The 19961-nt window shown below is 50.9% G+C and overlaps 3 protein-coding genes across 3 annotated transcripts in view; all 3 read right to left on the bottom strand.

Moving 5' to 3' along the window:
* Positions 1 to 19961, bottom strand: part of TSPEAR (thrombospondin type laminin G domain and EAR repeats) — a gene marked incomplete at its 5' end in the record, with an annotated part of 222724 nt that overhangs the window by 27428 nt on the left and 175335 nt on the right. The gene's annotated exons all lie outside the window — the stretch shown is intronic.
* Positions 6981 to 7823, bottom strand: LOC112909545 (uncharacterized). Its single transcript, XM_072740555.1, has one exon. It carries the CDS (start codon positions 7821 to 7823, stop codon positions 6981 to 6983), a length of 843 nt encoding a protein of 280 aa, XP_072596656.1.
* LOC140595583 (uncharacterized) lies at positions 14964 to 16277 on the bottom strand. Its single transcript, XM_072738142.1, has one exon. The coding sequence runs from the start codon at positions 16216 to 16218 to the stop codon at positions 15316 to 15318; it is 903 nt and encodes a 300-aa protein (XP_072594243.1). The 5' UTR covers positions 16219 to 16277; the 3' UTR covers positions 14964 to 15315.

Here is a 19961-nt window from a genome sequence, read left to right as displayed (position 1 = left end):
GTGGCCAGGGTGGTCAGGGGCGGATGAGGGGCTTGCAGGTGGGATGTGGAGGCCACGAGGGGAGTGCACGATGTCGTCCAAATCCAGCCTTCATCAGGAGATTTCCAGAAAGATCCAACACCGGGAACAATTCTCCCAACAGAGGGAATCGGGGTCTTCAATGGGGACCGCTGGGCAGACGTGGGATGAGGTGCTGGGAACGTGCGGGTCGAGGCCCGCTGCTGATTCCCAACATTCGAGCACCCCAGGTGCTTCCAGAGAGATCGGCACCGCACGGCAACCCGGCGACCGGGGGAGGTGAGTTCAATTCTGGGTCCCCGGAGCCATCCTGGGTCCAGAAGGTAAAGCCCTTGGGACACTACAGCTGTTCTGGAAACTGCCTCGGGTGCACCGCCCCGGAAAGCATCTCGGGACGACCGGGCCGGTAAAACTCAACCAACAAAAACGAAGAGAAGTAGAATATAAAAGATAATCAAGGGCAAAAAAAAAAATCTGCCAAAATCTTGCGGACCTCAGCTTCTTCAGGGAGAGGAATTTTGCCCGCGTGACCTCCCCGAGCCGAGCAGGTGCTCCCTTCCTCCCTACTCCCCCAACACGGGACGCGCTGGCAGGTGCGCAGCGCTGAGGCCTGGTGGACGCCCAAGGCCGACACGTGCCGTGCTGAGGTCCCCTTGCGTCCCCGTCCCTCCACCCCAGCCCCCATTCACGGCGCAGGGCAGTTCCCGGTCCTCTGCATCCTTGCCGGCCTGGACGTGCCAGGTTTTTATAATTATTACATATTAGCCATTGGAGTGCGCTGGCATCTTACCGGATTTAGTTTTCGATGCCCTGATGGCCATTGCCGAGCCGAGATTCCTTACCACGCTGACTTGCCACGATGTGTCCCCAGGGGCTGTGTGACACTGCAGTCCCCCGGCGCTGTTCGAGCGCCCCACTCCCCGCGTCCCCGCCGGGCGTGGTCAGCCTTGTCCCCGGTGGCCCTTCTGAGAAGCCTCTAAGGTGTCTCGCTACGGCTTCAGTTTGCATCTCCCTGATGAGTAATGGTGTTGGGCCTTTTTCACGTGCGTATTTGCCATCTCGGGCGTCTTTGGGCGTTTCTTCAAAGTTCAGGCCTCTTCCTTTTTCAGGTTTCCTTGACATTGCATTTTGAGAGCTCTTTCCGCATTTTGGAATATGAGTACAGTTGACCCTCGAATAATGTGGGAGCGTAGGGTGCCAACCGCCTCGAGCTCTGACTGCCCAGAAACCTGACTGCTCACAGCGTCCTGTGGACCCGGAGCCCTACTGACAACGCAGAGTCCATGGACACATGGACTCGTGAGCCAGAGAAGAAAATGTTCGTACAAAAGTCAACAGGAAGAGAAAACACATGCACGGAAGGACGTGTATTTCCTGGGAACACCGCGTCTGAGTGGGCACCAGCCGTCCACACCCGTGTTGCTCAAGGGTCAGCTGTGCTTTGCTCAGATGTGACTTGCAAATATTTTCTGCAACTCCGTGGCTTCTCTCTCCACGCTCTTCACAGCGTGGTTTCAAGAGCAAAATGGTTTAATATTGGTAAAGACCAACTTATCAGTTTTCTTCTTTTTCAGATCCCGCTTTTGGTTCTTAAGCCTAAGAACTCTGCTCAACACAGAGATTTCAGCAGGATTCCCTCTAGTGTTTTCTTCCAAATGCTTAACATGTTTACATTTTACATTTAGGTCTATGATCCATTTTTATTGAATTTTTATACTAAGTGTGAGGTATGGGTCAAGTCTCCTTTTTCTGTTTTTCTTTTTGTTTTTGCGTTTGGGTCGTCCAATTGTTCCCAGTACACTTCTTTCTTTAACTTGACTTTGCAATTCTGTCAAAAATCAGCTGACTGTATTCATGGGGATGTATGTGTCTATTCTGTTTCATTAGTCTACGTGATTATATCCCTTTGCCAACATCACGTCGTCTTGATTACTGTAACTTTATAGGAAATTTTGAAGTCAAGAGGTGAAGTCTTCCAACTTTGTTCTTCATTTTCAAATGATTTGGATACTTGAGCTCCTTTGCCTTTCCAAATAATTTTAGAGTTAGCTTGCTCATATGGACGGGAAGCTCCTACCGGGATGTGCATCGGGATTGCCTTGACCCTATTATAGACCAGGCTGGAGGTCACTGACACCATAACAATATTCCAGCCTGTGAACATGGTCTAGCTCTCCATTGACTCACATCTTGTTTAGTTTCTCTCATCAGTATTTTGATAGTCCTCATTATGTCCATATTCATGAGATGTATACCTAAGTTTTCATTATTTATTCTATTGCAAATCACACCTCTAAACAAAAATTTTCAATTCCAATTACTTGTTGCTACTATATAGAAATGCAATTAATTTTAATTCTTTTAAACTTGCACACTTCAACCTTGCTAAACTCTCTGATAGTCTAGGAGATTTGTGTGGATTCTTGGGGATTTTCCATGTGGACAGTCATATCCTCTGTGAATAGAGAGCATTGTATTTTTTTTTTACAATTGTATTTATATATTCATGAGAGACAGAGAGACAGAGGAAGAGGCAGAGACAGAGGTAGAAGGAGAATCAGGCTCCATGCAGGGAGCCTGATGTGGGACTCGATCCCGGGAACCCAGGATCATGCCCTGGGCTGAAGGCAGGTGCTACACTGGTGGCCGCACACGGATCCCTGAGACCATCGTATTTCGTAATTTCTGACATGTATGCCTTTTATTTCTTTTTCTTGCTTATTGCATGGATAGGACTTCGGTATGGTGTTGAGTAGGAGCAGTGAGAGAGGACGTCTGTATCCTCTTCCTCATCTTTAGAGGAAAGTTCTCAGTCTTTTACAGCTAGGCATGGTGTTGGCTGTAAGTTTTCTTTTCTTTTTGGCTGTAAGTTTTCAACTGATGCCTTATATCAGGATCACAGTTTTTTCCTAATTATTCCTTGTTCACTTCAATCTTTTTTAAAAAAGATTAAACAAGGTGGAACAGTCCCCTATTCATTCTATGAGGTTTACATCCCCCTGATAACAAAGCCAGTCAAAGACATGATAAGAACAGAAAACCACAAACCAATATCCCTCATGAACAATGATGCTAAAGACCTCACAAAAGATACTAGCAGACTGAATTCAGCAGCATAGTCAAAGGATTATATGCCACAACCAAAATGTTGCATACTTCTGGAATTCAAGGACTGTTCACATATGAATCAGTCAATAGAAAACCCCACATTCCCAGAGTAAAGAAGAAAGTACACCATCCTCTCAACTGATACAGAAAAAGCATCTGACAAAATTCAAAACTCTTTCATGGTGAAAACATTCAACAAATTAGGAATAGAAGGAACTATCTCAACATAATAAAATATATATGTGAAAACCCCACAGCACACAGCACACTCAATGGTTAAAGACAGCTTTTCTTCTAAGATCAAAAACAACACAGGATGCCCACTTTTGCTGCTTCTAATCACCACAGTACTGGAGGCTCTAGGAGAGTAGTTAGGCAATAATAAATAAAAGCAGTCTAAATTAGAAAGGAAAAAATGAAATCACCTCTGTTCACAGATGCTATGATCTTATATGTAGGAAATCCTAAAGACCCGTTAGTACTAGGAATGAATTGAGAAAAACGGCAGGATACAAAGTCAACACACAAAAATCAGTTGCATTTCTATACACTAATAATGAACAGCCCAAAAAGGAAATTATAAAAACAATTCCACTTACAACTGCATCCAAAAAGAATAAAATAAAGGGAATTAACCACGGAGGCAAAAGCCTGTATGATGAAAACTAAAAAACGTTGCTGACAGATGGTAAAGAAGACATGATTCAAAGGGAAGACATTCCATGTTCACAGGTTGGAAGGCTCAGGATTGCTAAGACGTCAATACTACCCAAAGCAATCTACGGAGGTAATACAATCGCTATTGAAATCTCAATGATTTTTTTAACATTTTTATTTATTTATTCATGAGAGAGAGAGAGAGAGAGACAGACAGAGAGACAGAGAGAGAGGCAGAGGGAGAAGCAGGCTCCATGCAGGGAGCCCAAAGTGGGACTCAATCTCGGGTCTCCAAGATCAGGCCCTGGGCTGAAGGTGGCACTAAACTGCTGAGCCACCCGGGCTGCCCTCAATGATGTTTTTTACAGAAACATTAAACCCCTCAAACTCACATGGAATCTCTGTATAGTCAGAACAATTCTGCAAAAAGAAGGCCAGAGGACATACACTTCCTGATTTCAAAGGCACAAAGCTACAATAATTACCATAGGGTGGTACCGGCATAAAACGGGCGGCCATGTAAACTAATGGAATAGCACAGAGTCCAGAAATAAACCTCCACATTCAGGTCAAACCATTTTTCACAAGGGCACCACGTCCATTCAATGGAGAAAGGACAGTCTTTTCAAAAAATGGTGCCAGGAAAACCGACTATCCACATGCAAGCGAATGAAGGACCCCTACCTCACACCACACACAAAATGAACTCAAAACGTATCCATGACATAAATGGAAGACCTAAAACTATAAACTCTTGGAAGAAAACAGAAACACAGGATGAAAGCCTCACAACACTGGGTTCCACAATGATGTCCTGGATATGATAGCAAGGCACAGGCAACACGAAAAATACAAAACTTGGACTTCACGAAGTTTTAAATATTTTCACCTCAGAAGACAATACCAATGGAGAATCAAAGGTAACCCAGAGAAATGGGAGAAAACATTTGAAAATCATGTTCCGCTAAGGGATTCGTATCTAAAATGTTCAGAGAATTCCCAAAACCCAATAACAAAAAGCCAAACCATTCCATTCAGAAACAAGCAATGGACTTGAATAGACGGTTTTCCAAAGACACACAAGGTATGTGACCAATGAGTAGATGAAAAGATGTTCAACATGGCTCATCATTAGAGAAATGCGCATCAAAAGTCCAATGAGAAGCCAGTTTACACCCATTAGGATCAATATATAATATTTATGTAAATATTATCACAACGAGGAGATAGTGTATATGATATATATGCAAGAAGAAGACAGCAAGTGTTGATGAGGATGTGGAGAAATTGAAGCCCTTGGGGTTGTGAGTGGGAACGTGAACTGGCCATGGCCACTGTGGAAATCAGTACGATGGTTCTTGAAAAGATGAACAGTAGAATTACCACACGGTCCAGCAATTATACAGGCATTTGCTCAAGAGAACTGGAAGCAGGCCTTCAAGGAGATCCCTGACAGCCGTGGTCACAGCCGCATCATTCACAAGAGCTAAAGAGTCGAGCGGCTCAAGCGTCCACCGAGGGATAAGTAGAGAAGCAAAGGCAATCCCGCCCGCGGAACCGTGTTCAGCCTTAAAGAGGAAGCGAGTCTGACTCCAATGTGGGTGAGGCTTGAGGACCCCGCGGCCCGAGACGCAGGCCAGTCACAGAGAGACAACTACGACGTGACCCCCCCTTTCTCTGAGGTGCTTCGGGGACAGAGGAGGGAGGGTGGGCGCCAGGGGCGGCGGGACGGGCGATGCTGAGTCTGTGTCCCATGTGGACGCGGCTTCATTTCCCCAAGAATGGAAGAGCCCGTCTGGGGACGGGCGGCAGGATGGTCACCCCACGTCAATAATGTGCTTATCACCCCTGAACTGTATGCTTGAAGATGGTTAAGACGGTAGACGTGGTGTTCCGTGCATTTGGCATCAATAAAGACAATTTTTAAAAAGAAGAATAAGAGCGATCACACCGTGAAGAGACGCGGAGGAAACTTACACACTCGGATGGGAATGAAAAAGCCATCCCGGGGTCTCCACGTGGTCTGTGCGTCCTGCCCTAGGAGGTCCCTGGAAGGACCCAGGGTGGAGACTATGCCAGCAGGTGCCGCGGGCTGAATGGGAAGGGGGGGGCACAGAGCGACCCCGGACCGTGACGGGGTCCCCAGACCCAAACAATGGCTGCCTGTGCCTCCTCCAGCACCCAAGGCCATCTGTGAACTTGACGGTGCCCGGAGCTCCACTGGGGTGACCCTCCTGCATGGGGCCGGAAATATTCTCCAGGGGGTGACAGCCCCAACGGCGATAAGCACCTTGTGCCTTTCCTTCCCCGCTGTGCTTGTCTGGTGCTCCTCGGGACCTGAACCTGACACGCTGGCTTCAGGGTCTTGTCAGGGCTCTGAGTTGGCCCAGGTGGGAAGGTATCGAGTCCCTATTACCCCATCTTGGCAGCAACAGTGCCACCCCAGCCCGCCACTTCTCCAGGGGATGAGCACAGCACTCGGGAGGATCCCAGGCCCCCAGTAGCTGTGCTGCCCGCAGCCCCAAGGCCGCTTGTCTGGGCCGCCCTGCCCAGCTGGGGTGGTGGGTGGAGATGAGCCCCGGCCCGGTGCCCCAAGCCTCGCCCCATGTACAGGTGGCCAGCTTCGGGACGCCCTGAGACGCATGTGGTGCCCAAAAGGCTTGACCATCCTACGCCAGGGCGGGAGTCCCACCCCACAGCCCTGCCCAGAGCAGTTGGGCCCCGGCCCTTGGGGACCTCTCATCCCTCCTCCCAGAGATGTTCAGGCAGGAAAAGACCACTGTGGGGTCCAAACCCCGGCACCCCACCCCCGTGAGAGTCAGATGAAAGGAAGCAGGTCACCCGGTGAAGTGAGTTTATTGGGGTCTGGGGAGGTGCCAACCGGTTGGAGGGTGAGGCCAGGTGACCAGAACCGAGCTGAGGAACTGGGAGGGAAGGCAGGTGACCCAGGGCAGGTGCAGGTCCCTGGAAGGACCCAGGGTGGAGACTATGCAGGAGCAGGACCCCGGAGAGCCGCAGGGTCAGCGTTCTTGGGAGGGAGGAGGTGAAGTCAGGTCAGGAGAGTGGACACCTGGGGCGACCCCGTCGTGGGTGGGGGCAGCCACCTAGCACAGTTGAGGGCTGAGCTGAGGGGTAGCCGGGAGGCCCACCATCCCTGGCTGGGGCCTAAGCCCAGCGACCCAGGGTCATGTGTCCCATCAGCGGGAGCACACGGGACGGCACAGTAGGGACACGCTGGAGGCCTGGGGGCGACAGCTGGGCTGGCATAGGGAGGGGGATGAACAGCAGGCGGGCCTGCACATGGGGCGGCAGAGGAGGGACAGGCAGGAAGAGGGTCTACAGGGGCTGGGCTGGCAACAGGGGGAGGCCTGGCAGCACACGGGTTTGCAGCAGACAGGGGTGCAGCACATGGGCTTGCAGCAGACAGTGGTGCAGCAGATAGGCTTGCAGCAGACAGGGGTGCAGCAGACGGGCTTGCAGCAGACAGACACACAGCTGTCTTCCTGGCAGGGGGAGGAGCTGCAGCAGGAGGGCTGGCAGCTAGACTGCTGGCAGCAGGGGGAGGCTGAGCAAGGGGATGCCTCACAGCAGACGGGCTTGCAGCAGACAGGGGTGCAGCATGCAGGTTTGCAGCAGGAGGGGGTGCAGGGGCTGAGCTGGCAGCAGGGGGAGGCCTCACAGCAGAGGGGCTTGCAGCAGACAGGGGTGCAGCACACGGGCTTGCAGCAGACAGGGGTGCAGCACACGGACTTGCAGCAGACAGACACACAGCAGCCCTCCTGGCAGGGGGAGCAGCTGCCACAGGAGGACTGGCAGGAGCCGGGGCAGGCTGGTGGGCAGGGGCTGGACCCGCAGCTCGCAGGGGTGCAGAGGAGGGTCAGGCAGGAGCCCGGGGCGCAGCAGGGGGGCTCGCAGTAGCTCTCGGGACAGTCATCCACCTGCCAGGAGGGGTCGGGGCAGGAGTCGCCGGAGCCGGGCAGGCAGACGCGGCCGCCGTAGCTCAGGTCGCTGGAGCAGACGGAAAGGGTGGAGGCGGCCATGGTGTGGGTGCTGGGGCGGGGTGTGGGTCCGGTGAGTGCGTGGGTGCGGGTGCGGGTGTGAGTGTGCGAGGTGCTGGGCCGGCGGCTTTTATACGGCCCTGGCGCGTGCTGTCCAGCGGCAGGCTCCAGAGACTTCCCCTTCCTCGTTGGTGTTTTGCCCGAGTCCTGCGAGTGCTTATTATTCTGCTGTATTTACAGGAAGGACTTTGCTGCCCGTAAAATGCCCGTCGGGGCTGTGGACCGCAAGGATGTCCGTCAGGGAGCAAACAGCCGGGGGCACCGCGGACCCCAGAGTTATGGGCCCTGCAGCCGCCGAGGCCGCCCTCTGGGTGAGGGATAGTTGCCCGCGGGCCCCGAGGGCCACAGCCTCCGAGTGGGCCACGGGGTGCTCGTGAGCTGTGGGGCGCCCCCTGCACCCACGGAGGGCGCCCGGTGGCCAGGACGGTGGGGGGCGGATGAGGGGCTCGCAGGTGGGATGTGGAGGCCGCGAGGGGAGTGCACGATGTCGTCCAAATCCAACCTTCATCAGGAGATTTCCAGAAAGATCCAACACCGGGAACAATTCTCCCAACAGAGGGAATCGGGGTCTTCAGATGGGGACCACTGAGCAGACGTGGGATGAGGTGCAGGGAACGTGCGGGTCGAGGCCCGCTGCTGAATCCCAACATCCCAGCACCCCGAGCACCCCTGGTGCTTCCAGAGAGATCGGCACCGCACGGCAACCCGGCGCCCGGGGGAGGTGAGTTCAATTCTGGGTCCCCGGAGCCATCCTGGGTCCGGAAGGTAAAGCCCTTGGTACACTACAGCTGTTCTGGAAACTGCCTCGGGTGCACCGCCCCAGAAAGCATCTCGGGACCACCAGGTCTGGTAAAACTCAACCAACAAAAACGAAGAGAAGTAGAATATAAAAGATAATCAAGAGCAAAAAAATATATATATATATCTGCCAAAACTTTGCGGTCTTCAGCTTCTTCAGGGAGAGGAATTTTGCCCGCGTGACCTCCCCGAGCCGAGCAGGTGCTCCCGTCCGCCCTCCCCCCCCCACAGGGGAGGCGCTGGCAGGTGGGAGTGCTGAGACCTGGCGGTCGCCCAAGGCGACCACGTGCCATGCTGAAGTCCCCTTGAGTCCCCGTCCCTCCACCCCAGCACCCATTCACGGAGCAGGGCAGTTCCCGGTCCTCTGCATCCTTGCAGGCCTGGACGTGCCAGGATTTTATAATTATTACATATTAGCCATTGGTGTGCGCTGGCATGTTACTGGATTTAGTTTGCAATGCCCTGATGGCCATTGCCGAACCGAGATTCCTTACCGTGCTGACTTGCCACGATGTGTCCCCAGGGGCTGTGTGACACTGCAGTCCCCCGGCGCTGTTCGAGCGCCCCACTCCCCGCGTCCCCGCCAGCGCTGGGCGTGGTCAGCCTTGTCCCCGGTGGCCCTTCTGAGAGGCGTCTAAGGGTGTCTCGCTGTGCCTTCAGTCTGCATCTCCCTGATGAGTAATGGTGTTGGGCCTTTTTCACGTGCGTATTTGCCATCTCGGGCGTCTTTTGGACGTTTCTTCAAAGTTCAGGCCTCTTCCTTTTTTAGGTTTCCTTGACATTGCATTTTGAGAGCTCTTTCCGCATTTTGGAATATGAGTACAGTTGACCCTCGAATAATGTGGGAGAGTAGGGTGCCAACCGCCTCGAGCTCTGACTGCCCAGAAACCTGACTGCTCACAGCGTCCTGTGGACCCGGAGCCCTACTGACAACGCAGAGTCCATGGACACATCGACTCGTGAGCCAGAGAAGAAAATGTTCGTACAAAAGTCAACAGGAAGAGAAAACACATGCACGGAAGGACGTGTATTTCCTGGGAACACCGCGTCTGAGTGGGCACCAGCCGTCCACACCCGTGTTGCTCAAGGGTCAGCTGTGCTTTGCTCAGATGTGACTTGCAAATATTTTCTGCAACTCCGTGGCTTCTCTCTCCACGCTCTTCACAGCGTGGTTTCAAGAGCAAAATGGTTTAATATTGGTAAAGACCAACTTATCAGTTTTCTTCTTTTTCAGATCACGCTTTTGGTTCTTAAGCCTAAGAACTCTGCTCAACACAGAGATTTCAGCAGGATTCCCTCTAGTGATTTCTTCCAAATGCTTAACATGTTTACATTTTACATTTAGGTCTATGATCCATTTTTATTGAATTTTTATACTACGTGCGAGGTATGGGTCAAGTCTCCTTTTTCTGTTTTGGTTTTTGTTTTTGCGTTTGGGTCGTCCAATTGTTCCCAGTACACTTCTTTCTTTAACTTGACTTTGCAATTCTGTCAAAAATCAGCTGACTGTATTCATGGGGATGTATGTGTCTATTCTGTTTCATTAGTCTACGTGATTATATCCCTTTGTCAACATCACGTCGTCTTGATTACTGTAACTTTATAGGAAACCTTGAAGTCAAGAGGTGAAGTCTTCCAACTTTGTTCTTCATTTTCAAATCATGTGGATACTTGAGCTCCTTTGCCTTTCCAAATAATTTTAGAGTTAGCTTGCTCATATGGACGGGAAGCTCCTACCGGGATGTGCATCGGGATTGCCTTGACCCTATTATAGACCAGGCTGGAGGTCACTGACACCATAACAATATTCCAGCCTGTGAACATGGTCTAGCTCTCCCTTTACTCACATCTTGTTTAGTTTCTCTCATCAGTATTTTGATAGTCCTCATTATGTCCATACTCATGAGATGTATACCTAAGTTTTCATTATTTATTCTATTGCAAATCACACCTCTAAACAAAATTTTCAATTCCAATTATTTGTTGCTACTATAGAGAAATGCAATTAATTTTAATTATTTTAGACTTGCACACTTCAACCTTGCTAAACTCTCTGATAGTTCTAGGAGATTTGTGTGGATTCTTGGGGATTTTCCATGTGGACAGTCATATCCTCTGTGAATAGAGAGCATTGTATTTTTTTTTACAATTGTATTTATATATTCATGAGAGACAGAGAGACAGAGGAAGAGGCAGAGACAGAGGTAGAAGGAGAATCAGGCTCCATGCAGGGAGCCTGATGTGGGACTCGATCCCGGGAACCCAGGATCATGCCCTGGGCTGAAGGCAGGTGCTACACTGGTGGCCGCACACGGATCCCTGAGACCATTGTATTTCGTAATTTCTGACATGTATGCCTTTTATTTCTTTTTCTTGCTTATTGCATGGATAGAACTTCGGTATGGGGTTGAGTAGGAGCAGTGAGAGAGGACGTCTGTATCCTCTTCCTCATCTTTAGAGGAAAGCTCTCAGTCTTTTACAGCTAGGCATGGTGTTGGCTGTAAGTTTTCTTTTCTTTTCTTTTCTTTTTTTTTGGCTGTAAGTTTTCAACTGATGCCTTATATCAGGATCACAGTTTTTTCCTAATTATTCCTTGTTCACTTCAATCTTTTTTAAAAAAGATTAAACAAGGTGGAACAGTCCCCTATTCATTCTATGAGGTTTACATCCCCCTGATAACAAAGCCAGTCAAAGACATGATAAGAACAGAAAACCACAAACCAATATCCCTCATGAACAATGATGCTAAAGACCTCACAAAAGATACTAGCAGACTGAATTCAGCAGCATAGTCAAAGGATTATATGCCACAACCAAAATGTTGCATACTTCTGGAATTCAAGGACGGTTCACATATGAATCAGTCAATAGAAAACCCCACATTCACAGAGTAAAGAAGAAAGTACACCATCCTCTCAACTGATACAGAAAAAGCATCTGACAAAATTCAAAACTCTTTCATGGTGAAAACATTCAACAAATTAGGAATAGAAGAAACTATCTCAACATAATAAAATATATATGTGAAAACCCCACAGCACACAGCACACTCAATGGTTAAAGACAGCTTTTCTTCTAAGATCAAAAACAACACAGGATGCCCACTTTTGCTGCTTCTAATCACCACAGTGCTGGAGGCTCTAGGAGAGTAGTTAGGCAATAATAAATAAAAGCAGTCTAAATTAGAAAGGAAAAAATGAAATCACCTCTGTTCACAGATGCTATGATCTTATATGTAGGAAATCCTAAAGACCCGTTAGTACTAGGAATGAATTGAGAAAAACGGCAGGATACAAAGTCAACACACAAAAATCAGTTGCATTTCTATACACTAATAATGAACAGCCCAAAAAGGAAATTATAAAAACAATTCCACTTACAACTGCATCCAAAAAGAATAAAATAAAGGGAATTAACCATGGAGGCAAAAGCCTGTATGGTGAAAACTAAAAAACGTTGCTGACAGATGGTAAAGAAGACATGATTCAAAGGGAAGACATTCCATGTTCACAGGTTGGAAGGCTCAGGATTGCTAAGACGTCAATACTACCCAAAGCAATCTACGGAGGTAATATAATCGCTATTGAAATCTCAATGATTTTTTTAACATTTTTATTTATTTATTCATGAGAGAGAGAGAGAGACAGACAGAGAGAGAGGCAGAGGGAGAAGCAGGCTCCATGCAGGGAGCCCAAAGCGGGACTCAATCTCGGGTCTCCAAGATCAGGCCCTGGGCTGAAGGTGGCACTAAACTGCTGAGCCACCCGGGCTGCCCTCAATGATGTTTTTTACAGAAACATTAAACCCCTCAAACTCACATGGAATCTCTGTATAGTCAGAACAATTCTGAAAAAACAAGGCCAGAGGACATACACTTCCTGATTTCAAAGGCACAAAGCTACAATAATTACCACAGGGTGGTACCGGCATAAAACGGGCGGCCATGTAAACTAATGGAATAGCACAGAGTCCAGAAATAAACCTCCACATTCAGGTCAAACCATTTTTCACAAGGGCACCACGTCCATTCAATGGAGAAAGGACAGTCTTTTCAAAAAATGGTGCCAGGAAAACAGACTATCCACATGCAAGCAAATGAAGGACGACCCCTACCTCACACCACACACAAAATGAACTCAAAACGTATCCATGACATAAATGGAAGACCTAAAACTATAAACTCTTGGAAGAAAACAGAAACACAGGATGAAAGCCTCACAACACTGGGTTCCACAATGATGTCCTGGATATGATAGCAAGGCACAGGCAACACGAAAAATACAAAACTTGGACTTCACGAAGTTTTAAATATTTTCACCTCAGAAGACAATACCAATGGAGAATAAAAGGTAACCCAGAGAAATGGGAGAAAACATTTGAAAATCATGTTCCGCTAAGGGATTCGTATCTAAAATGTTCAGAGAATTCCCAAAACCCAATAACAAAAAGCCAAACCATTCCATTCAGAAACAAGCAATGGACTTGAATAGACGGTTTTCCAAAGACACACAAGGTATGTGAACAATGAGTAGATGAAAAGATGTTCAACATGGCTCATCATTAGAGAAATGCGCATCAAAAGTCCAATGAGAAGCCAGTTTACACCCATTAGGATCAATATATAATATTTATGTAAATATTATCACAACGAGGAGATAGTGTATATGATATATATGCAAGAAGACGACAGCAAGTGTTGATGAGGATGTGGAGAAATTGAAGCCCTTGGGGGTTGTGAGTGGGAACGTGAACTGGCCATGGCCACTGTGGAAATCAGTACGATGGTTCTTGAAAAGATGAACAGTAGAATTACCACACGGTAAAAAAAAAAAAAAAAAAAAAAAAAAAAAAAAAAAAAAAAGAATTACCACACGGTCCAGCAATTATACAGGCATTTGCTCAAGAGAACTGGAACCAGGCCTTCAAGGAGATCCCTGACAGCCGTGGTCACAGCCGCATCATTCACAAGGGCTAAAGAGTCGAGCGGCCCAAGCGTCCACCGAGGGATAAGTAGAGAAGCAAAGGCAATCCCGCCCGCGGAACCGTGTTCAGCCTTAAAGAGGAAGCGAGTCTGACTCCAATGTGGGTGAGGCTTGAGGACCCCGCGGCCGGAGACGCAGGCCAGTCACAGAGAGACAACTACGACGTGACCCCCCCTTTCTCTGAGGTGCTTCGGGGACAGAGGAGGGAGGGTGGGCGCCAGGGGTGGCGGGACGGGCGATGCTGAGTCTGTGTCCCATGTGAACGCGGCTTCATTTTCCCAAGAATGGCAGAGTCTGGGGACGGGCGGCAGGATGGTCACCCCACGACAATAATGTGCTTATCACCCCTGAACTGTATGCTTGAAGATGGTTAAGACGGTAGACGTGGTGTTACGTGCATTTGGCATCAATAAAGACAAATTTTTAAAAAGAAGAATAAGAGCTATCACACCGTGAAGAGACGTGGAGGAAACTTACACACTCGGATGGGAATGAAAAAGCCATCCCGGGGTCCCCACGTGGTCTGTGCGTCCTGCCCTAGGAGGTCCCTGGAAGGACCCAGGGTGGAGACTATGCCAGCAGGTGCCGCGGGCTGAATGGGAAGGGGGTGCACAGAGCGACCCCGGACCGTGACGGGGTCCCCAGACCCAAACAATGGCTGCCTGTGCCCCCTCCAGCACCCAAGGCCATCTGTGAACTTGGGGGTGCCCGGAGCTCCACTGGGGTGACCCTCCTGCATGGGGCCGGAAATATTCTCCAGGGGGTGACAGCCCCAACGGCGATAAGCACCTTGTGCCTTTCCTTCCCCGCTGTGCTTGTCTGGTGTTCCTCGGGACCTGAACCTGACACGCTGGCTTCAGGGTCTTGTCAGGGCTCTAAGTTGGCCCAGGTGGGAAGGTATCGAGTCCCTATTACCCCATCTTGGCAGCAACAGTGCCATCCCAGCCCGCCACCTCTCCAGGGGATGAGCACAGCACTCGGGAGGATCCCAGGCCCCCAGTAGCTGTGCTGCCCGCAGCCCCAAGGCCGCTTGTCTGGGCCGCTTTGCCCAGCTGGGGTGGTGGGTGGAGATGAGCCCCGGCCCGGCGCCCCAAGCCTCGCCCCATGTGCAGGTGGCCAGCTTTGGGATGCCCGGAGACGCATGTGGTGCCCAAAAGGCCTGACCATCCTACGCCAGGGCGGGAGTCCCACCCCACAACCCTGCCCAGAGCAGTTGGGCCCCGGCCCTTGGGGACCTCTCATCCCTCCTCCCAGAGATGTTCAGGCAGGAATAGACCACTGTGGGGTCCAAACCCCGGCACCCCACCCCCGTGAGAGTCAGATGAAAGGAAGCAGGTCAGCGGGTGAAGTGAGTTTATTGGGGTCTGGGGAGGTGCCAACAGGTTGGAGGGTGAGGCCAGGTGACCAGAACCGAGCTGAGGAACTGGGAGGGAAGGCAGGTGACCCAGGGCAGGTGCAGGTCCCTGGAAGGACCCAGGGTGGAGACTATGCAGGAGCAGGACCCCGGAGAGCCGCAGGGTCAGCGTTCTTGGGAGGGAGGAGGTGAAGTCAGGTCAGGAGAGTGGACACCTGGGGGACCCCGTCGTGGGTGGGGCAGCCACCTAGCACAGTTGAGGGCTGGGCTGAGGGGTAGCAGGGAGGCCCACCATCCCTGGCTGGGGCCTAAGCCCAGCGACCCAGGGTCATGTGTCCCATTAGCGGGAGCACACGGGACGGCACAGTAGGGACACGCTGGAGGCCTGGGGGCGGCAGCTGGGCTGGCATAGGGAGGGGGATGAACAGCAGGCGGGCCTGCACACGGGGCGGCAGAGGAGGGACATGCAGGAAGAGGGTCTGCAGGGGCTGGGCTGGCAGCAGGGGGAGGCCTGGCAGCACACGGGTTTGCAGCAGACAGGGGTGCAGCACATGGGCTTGCAGCAGACAGGGGTGCAGCAGATAGGCTTGCAGGAGACAGGGGTGCAGCAGACGGGCTTGCAGCAGACGGGGGTGCAGCAGACGGGCTTGCAGCAGACAGACACACAGCTGTCTTCCTGGCAGGGGGAGGAGCTGCAGCAGGAGGGCTGGCAGCTAGACTGCTGGCAGCAGGGGGAGGCTGAGCAAGGGGATGCCTCACAGCAGACGGGCTTGCAGCAGACAGGGGTGCAGCACACGGGCTTGCAGCAGACAGGGGTGCAGCATGCAGGTTTGCAGCAGGAGGGGGTGCAGGGGCTGAGCTGGCAGCAGGGGGAGGCCTCACAGCAGAGGGGCTTGCAGCAGACAGGGGTGCAGCACACGGGCTTGCAGCAGACAGGGGTGCAGCACACGGGCTTGCAGCAGACAGACACACAGCAGCCCTCCTGGCAGGGGGAGCAGCTGCCACAGGAGGACTGGCAGGAGCCGGGGCAGGCTGGTGGGCAGGGGCTGGACCCGCAGCTCGCAGGGGTGCAGAGGAGGGTCAGGCAGGAGCCCGGGGCGCAGCAGGGGGGCTCGCAGTAGCTCTCGGGACAGTCATCCACCTGCCAGGAGGGGTCGGGGCAGGAGTCGCCGGAGCCGGGCAGGCAGACGCGGCCGCCGTAGCTCAGGTCGCTGGAGCAGACGGAAAGGGTGGAGGCGGCCATGGTGTGGGTGCTGGGGCGGGGTGTGGGTCCGGTGAGTGTGTGGGTGCGGGTGCGGGTGTGAGTGTGCGAGGTGCTGGGCCGGCGGCTTTTATACGGCCCGGCGCGTGCTGTCCAGCGGCAGGCTCCAGAGACTTCCCCTTCCTCGTTGGTGTTTTGCCCGAGTCCTGCGAGTGCTTATTATTCTGCTGTATTTACAGGAAGGACTTTGCTGCCCGTAAAATTCCCGTCGGGGCTGTGGACCGCAAGGATGTCCGTCAGGGAGCAAACAGCCGGGGGCACCGCGGACCCCAGAGCTATGGGCCGTGCAGCCGCCGAGGCTGCCCTCTGGGTGAGGGATAGTTGCCTGCGGGCCCCGAGGGCCACAGCCTCCGAGTGGGCCACGGGGTGCTCGTGAGCTGTGGGGCGCCCCCTGCACCCACGGAGGGCTCCCGGTGGCCAGGGCGGTGGGGGGCGGATGAGGGGCTCGCAGAGGCCGGGAGGGGAGTGCACGATGTCGTCCAAATCCAACCTTCATCAGGAGATTTCCAGAAAGATCCAACACCAGGAACAATTGTCCCAACAGAGGGAAATGGGGTCTTCAGATGGGGACCGCTGAGCAGACGTGGGATGAAGTGCAGGGACCGTGCGGGTCGAGGCCCGCTGCTGAGTTCCAACATCCCAGCATCCTGAGCACCCCAGGTGCTTCCAGAGAGATCAGCACCGCACGGCAACCCGGCGACCGGGGGAGGTGAGTTCAATTCTGGGTCCCCGGAGCCATCCTGGGTCCGGAAGGCAAAGCCCTTGGGACACTACAGCTGTTCTGGAAACTGCCTTGGGTGCACTGCCCCGGAAAGCATCTCGGGACCCCCAGGTCTGGTAAAACTCAACCAACAAAAACGAAGAGAAGTAGAATATAAAAGATAATCAAGAGCAAAAAAAAAAATATATCTGCCAAAACTTTGCGGTCTTCAGCTACTTCAGGGAGAGGAATTTTGCCCGCGTGACCTCCCCAAGCCGAGCAGGTGCTCCCGTCCGCCCTCCTCCCCCCACAGGGGAGGCGCTGGCAGGTGCGAGTGCTGAGACCTGGCGGACGCCCAAGGCCACCACGTGCCATGCTGAAGTCCCCTTGAGTCCCCGTCCCTCCACCCCAGCACCCATTCGCGGCGCAGGGCAGTTCCTGCACCTCTGCATCCTTGCAGGCCTGGACGTGCCAGGATTTTATAATTATTACATATTAGCCATTGGTGTGCGCTGGCATCTTACCGGATTTAGTTTTCGATGCCCTGATGGCCATTGCCGAGCCGAGATTCCTTACCACGCTGACTTGCCACGATGTGTCCCCAGGGGCTGTGTGACACTGCAGTCCCCCGGCGCTGTTCGAGCGCCCCACTCCCCGCGTCCCCGCCAGCGCCGGGCGTGGTCAGCCTTCTCCTGGTGGCCCTTCTGAGAGGCGTCTAAGGGTGTCTCGCTGGGTCTTCAGTTTGCATCTCCCTGATGAGTAATGGTGTTGGGCCTTTTTCACGTGCGTATTTGCCATCTCGGGCGTCTTTTGGGCGTTTCTTCAAAGTTCAGGCCTCTTCCTTTTTCAGGTTTCCTTGACATTGCATTTTGAGAGCTCTTTCCGCATTTTGGAATATGAGTTCAGTTGACCCTCGACTAATGTGGGAGTGTAGGGTGCCAACCGCCTCGCGCTCTGACTGCCCAGAAACCTGACTGCTCACAGCGTCCTGTGGACCCGGAGCCCTACTGACAACGCAGAGTCCATGGACACATGGACTCGTGAGCCAGAGAAGAAAATGTTCGTACAAAAGTCAAAGGAAGAGAAAACACATGCACGGAAGGACGTGTATTTCCTGGGAACACCGCGTCTGAGTGGGCACCAGCCGTCCACACCCGTGTTGCTCAAGGGTCAGCTGTGCTTTGCTCAGATGTGACTTGCAAATATTTTCTGCAACTCCGTGGCTTCTCTCTCCACGCTCTTCACAGCGTGGTTTCAAGAGCAAAATGGTTTAATATTGGTAAAGACCAACTTATCAGTTTTCTTCTTTTTCAGATCACGCTTTTGGTTCTTAAGCCTAAGAACTCTGCTCAACACAGAGATTTCAGCAGGATTCCCTCTAGTGATTTCTTCCAAATGCTTAACATGTTTACATTTTACATTTAGGTCTATGATCCATTTTTATTGGATCTTTATACTACGTGTGAGGTATGGGTCAAGTCTCCTTTTTCTGTTTTGGTTTTTGTTTTTGCGTTTGGGTCGTCCAATTGTTCCCAGTACACTTCTTTCTTTAACTTGACTTTGCAATTCTGTCAAAAATCAGCTGACTGTATTCATGGGGATGTATGTGTCTATTCCGTTTCATTAGTCTACGTGATTATATCCCTTTGCCAACATCACGTCGTCTTGATTACTGTAACTTTATAGGAAATCTTGAAGTCAAGTGGTGATGTCTTCCAACTTTGTTCTTCATTTTCAAATCATGTGGATACTTGAGCTCCTTTGCCTTTCCAAATAATTTTAGAGTTAGCTTGCTCATATGGACGGGAAGCTCCTACCGGGATGTGCATCGGGATTGCCTTGACCCTATTATAGACCAGGCTGGAGGTCACTGACACCATAACAATATTCCAACCTGTGAACATGGTCTAGCTCTCCATTGACTCACATCTTGTTTAGTTTCTCTCATCAGTATTTTGATAGTCCTCATTATGTCCATATTCATGAGATGTATACCTAAGTTTTCATTATTTATTCTATTGCAAATCACACCTCTAAACAAAAATTTTCAATTCCAATTACTTGTTGCTACTATATAGAAATGCAATTAATTTTAATTATTTTAGACTTGCACACTTCAACCTTGCTAAACTCTCTGATAGTTCTAGGAGATTTGTGTGGATTCTTGGGGATTTTCCATGTGGACAGTCATATCCTCTGTGAATAGAGAACATTGTATTTTTTTTTACAATTGTATTTATATATTCATGAGAGACAGAGAGACAGAGGAAGAGGCAGAGACAGAGGTAGAAGGAGAATCAGGCTCCATGCAGGGAGCCTGATGTGGGACTCGATCCCGGGAACCCAGGATCATGCCCTGGGCTGAAGGCAGGTGCTACACTGGTGGCCGCACACGGATCCCTGAGACCATCGTATTTGGTAATTTCTGACATGTATGCCTTTTATTTCTTTTTCTTGCTTATTGCATGGATAGAACTTCGGTATGGTGTTGAGTAGGAGCAGTGAGAGAGGACGTCTGTATCCTCTTCCTCATCTTTAGAGGAAAGCTCTCAGTCTTTTACAGCTAGGGATGGTGTTGGCTGTAAGTTTTCTTTTTTTTTTTTTTTTTTTTTTTTTTTTTTTTTTTTTTTTTGGCTGTAAGTTTTCAACTGATGCCTTATATCAGGATCACAGTTTTTTCCTAATTATTCCTTGTTCACTTCAATCTTTTTTAAAAAAGATTAAACAAGGTGGAACAGTCCCCTATTCATTCTATGAGGTTTACATCCCCCTGATAACAAAGCCAGTCAAAGACATGATAAGAACAGAAAACCACAAACCAATATCCCTCATGAACAATGATGCTAAAGACCTCACAAAAGATACTAGCAGACTGAATTCAGCAGCATAGTCAAAGGATTATATGCCACAACCAAAATGTTGCATACTTCTGGAATTCAAGGACGGTTCACATATGAATCAGTCAATAGAAAACCCCACATTCTCAGAGTAAAGAAGAAAGTACACCATCCTCTCAACTGATACA

This window comes from Vulpes vulpes, chromosome 15 (genome assembly GCF_048418805.1).
Source record: "Vulpes vulpes isolate BD-2025 chromosome 15, VulVul3, whole genome shotgun sequence".
Classification (NCBI taxonomy): domain Eukaryota; kingdom Metazoa; phylum Chordata; class Mammalia; order Carnivora; family Canidae; genus Vulpes; species Vulpes vulpes.
The sequence above is the reverse complement of the archived record's forward strand: the minus strand, read 5'-3'. Positions and strand labels throughout refer to the sequence as shown.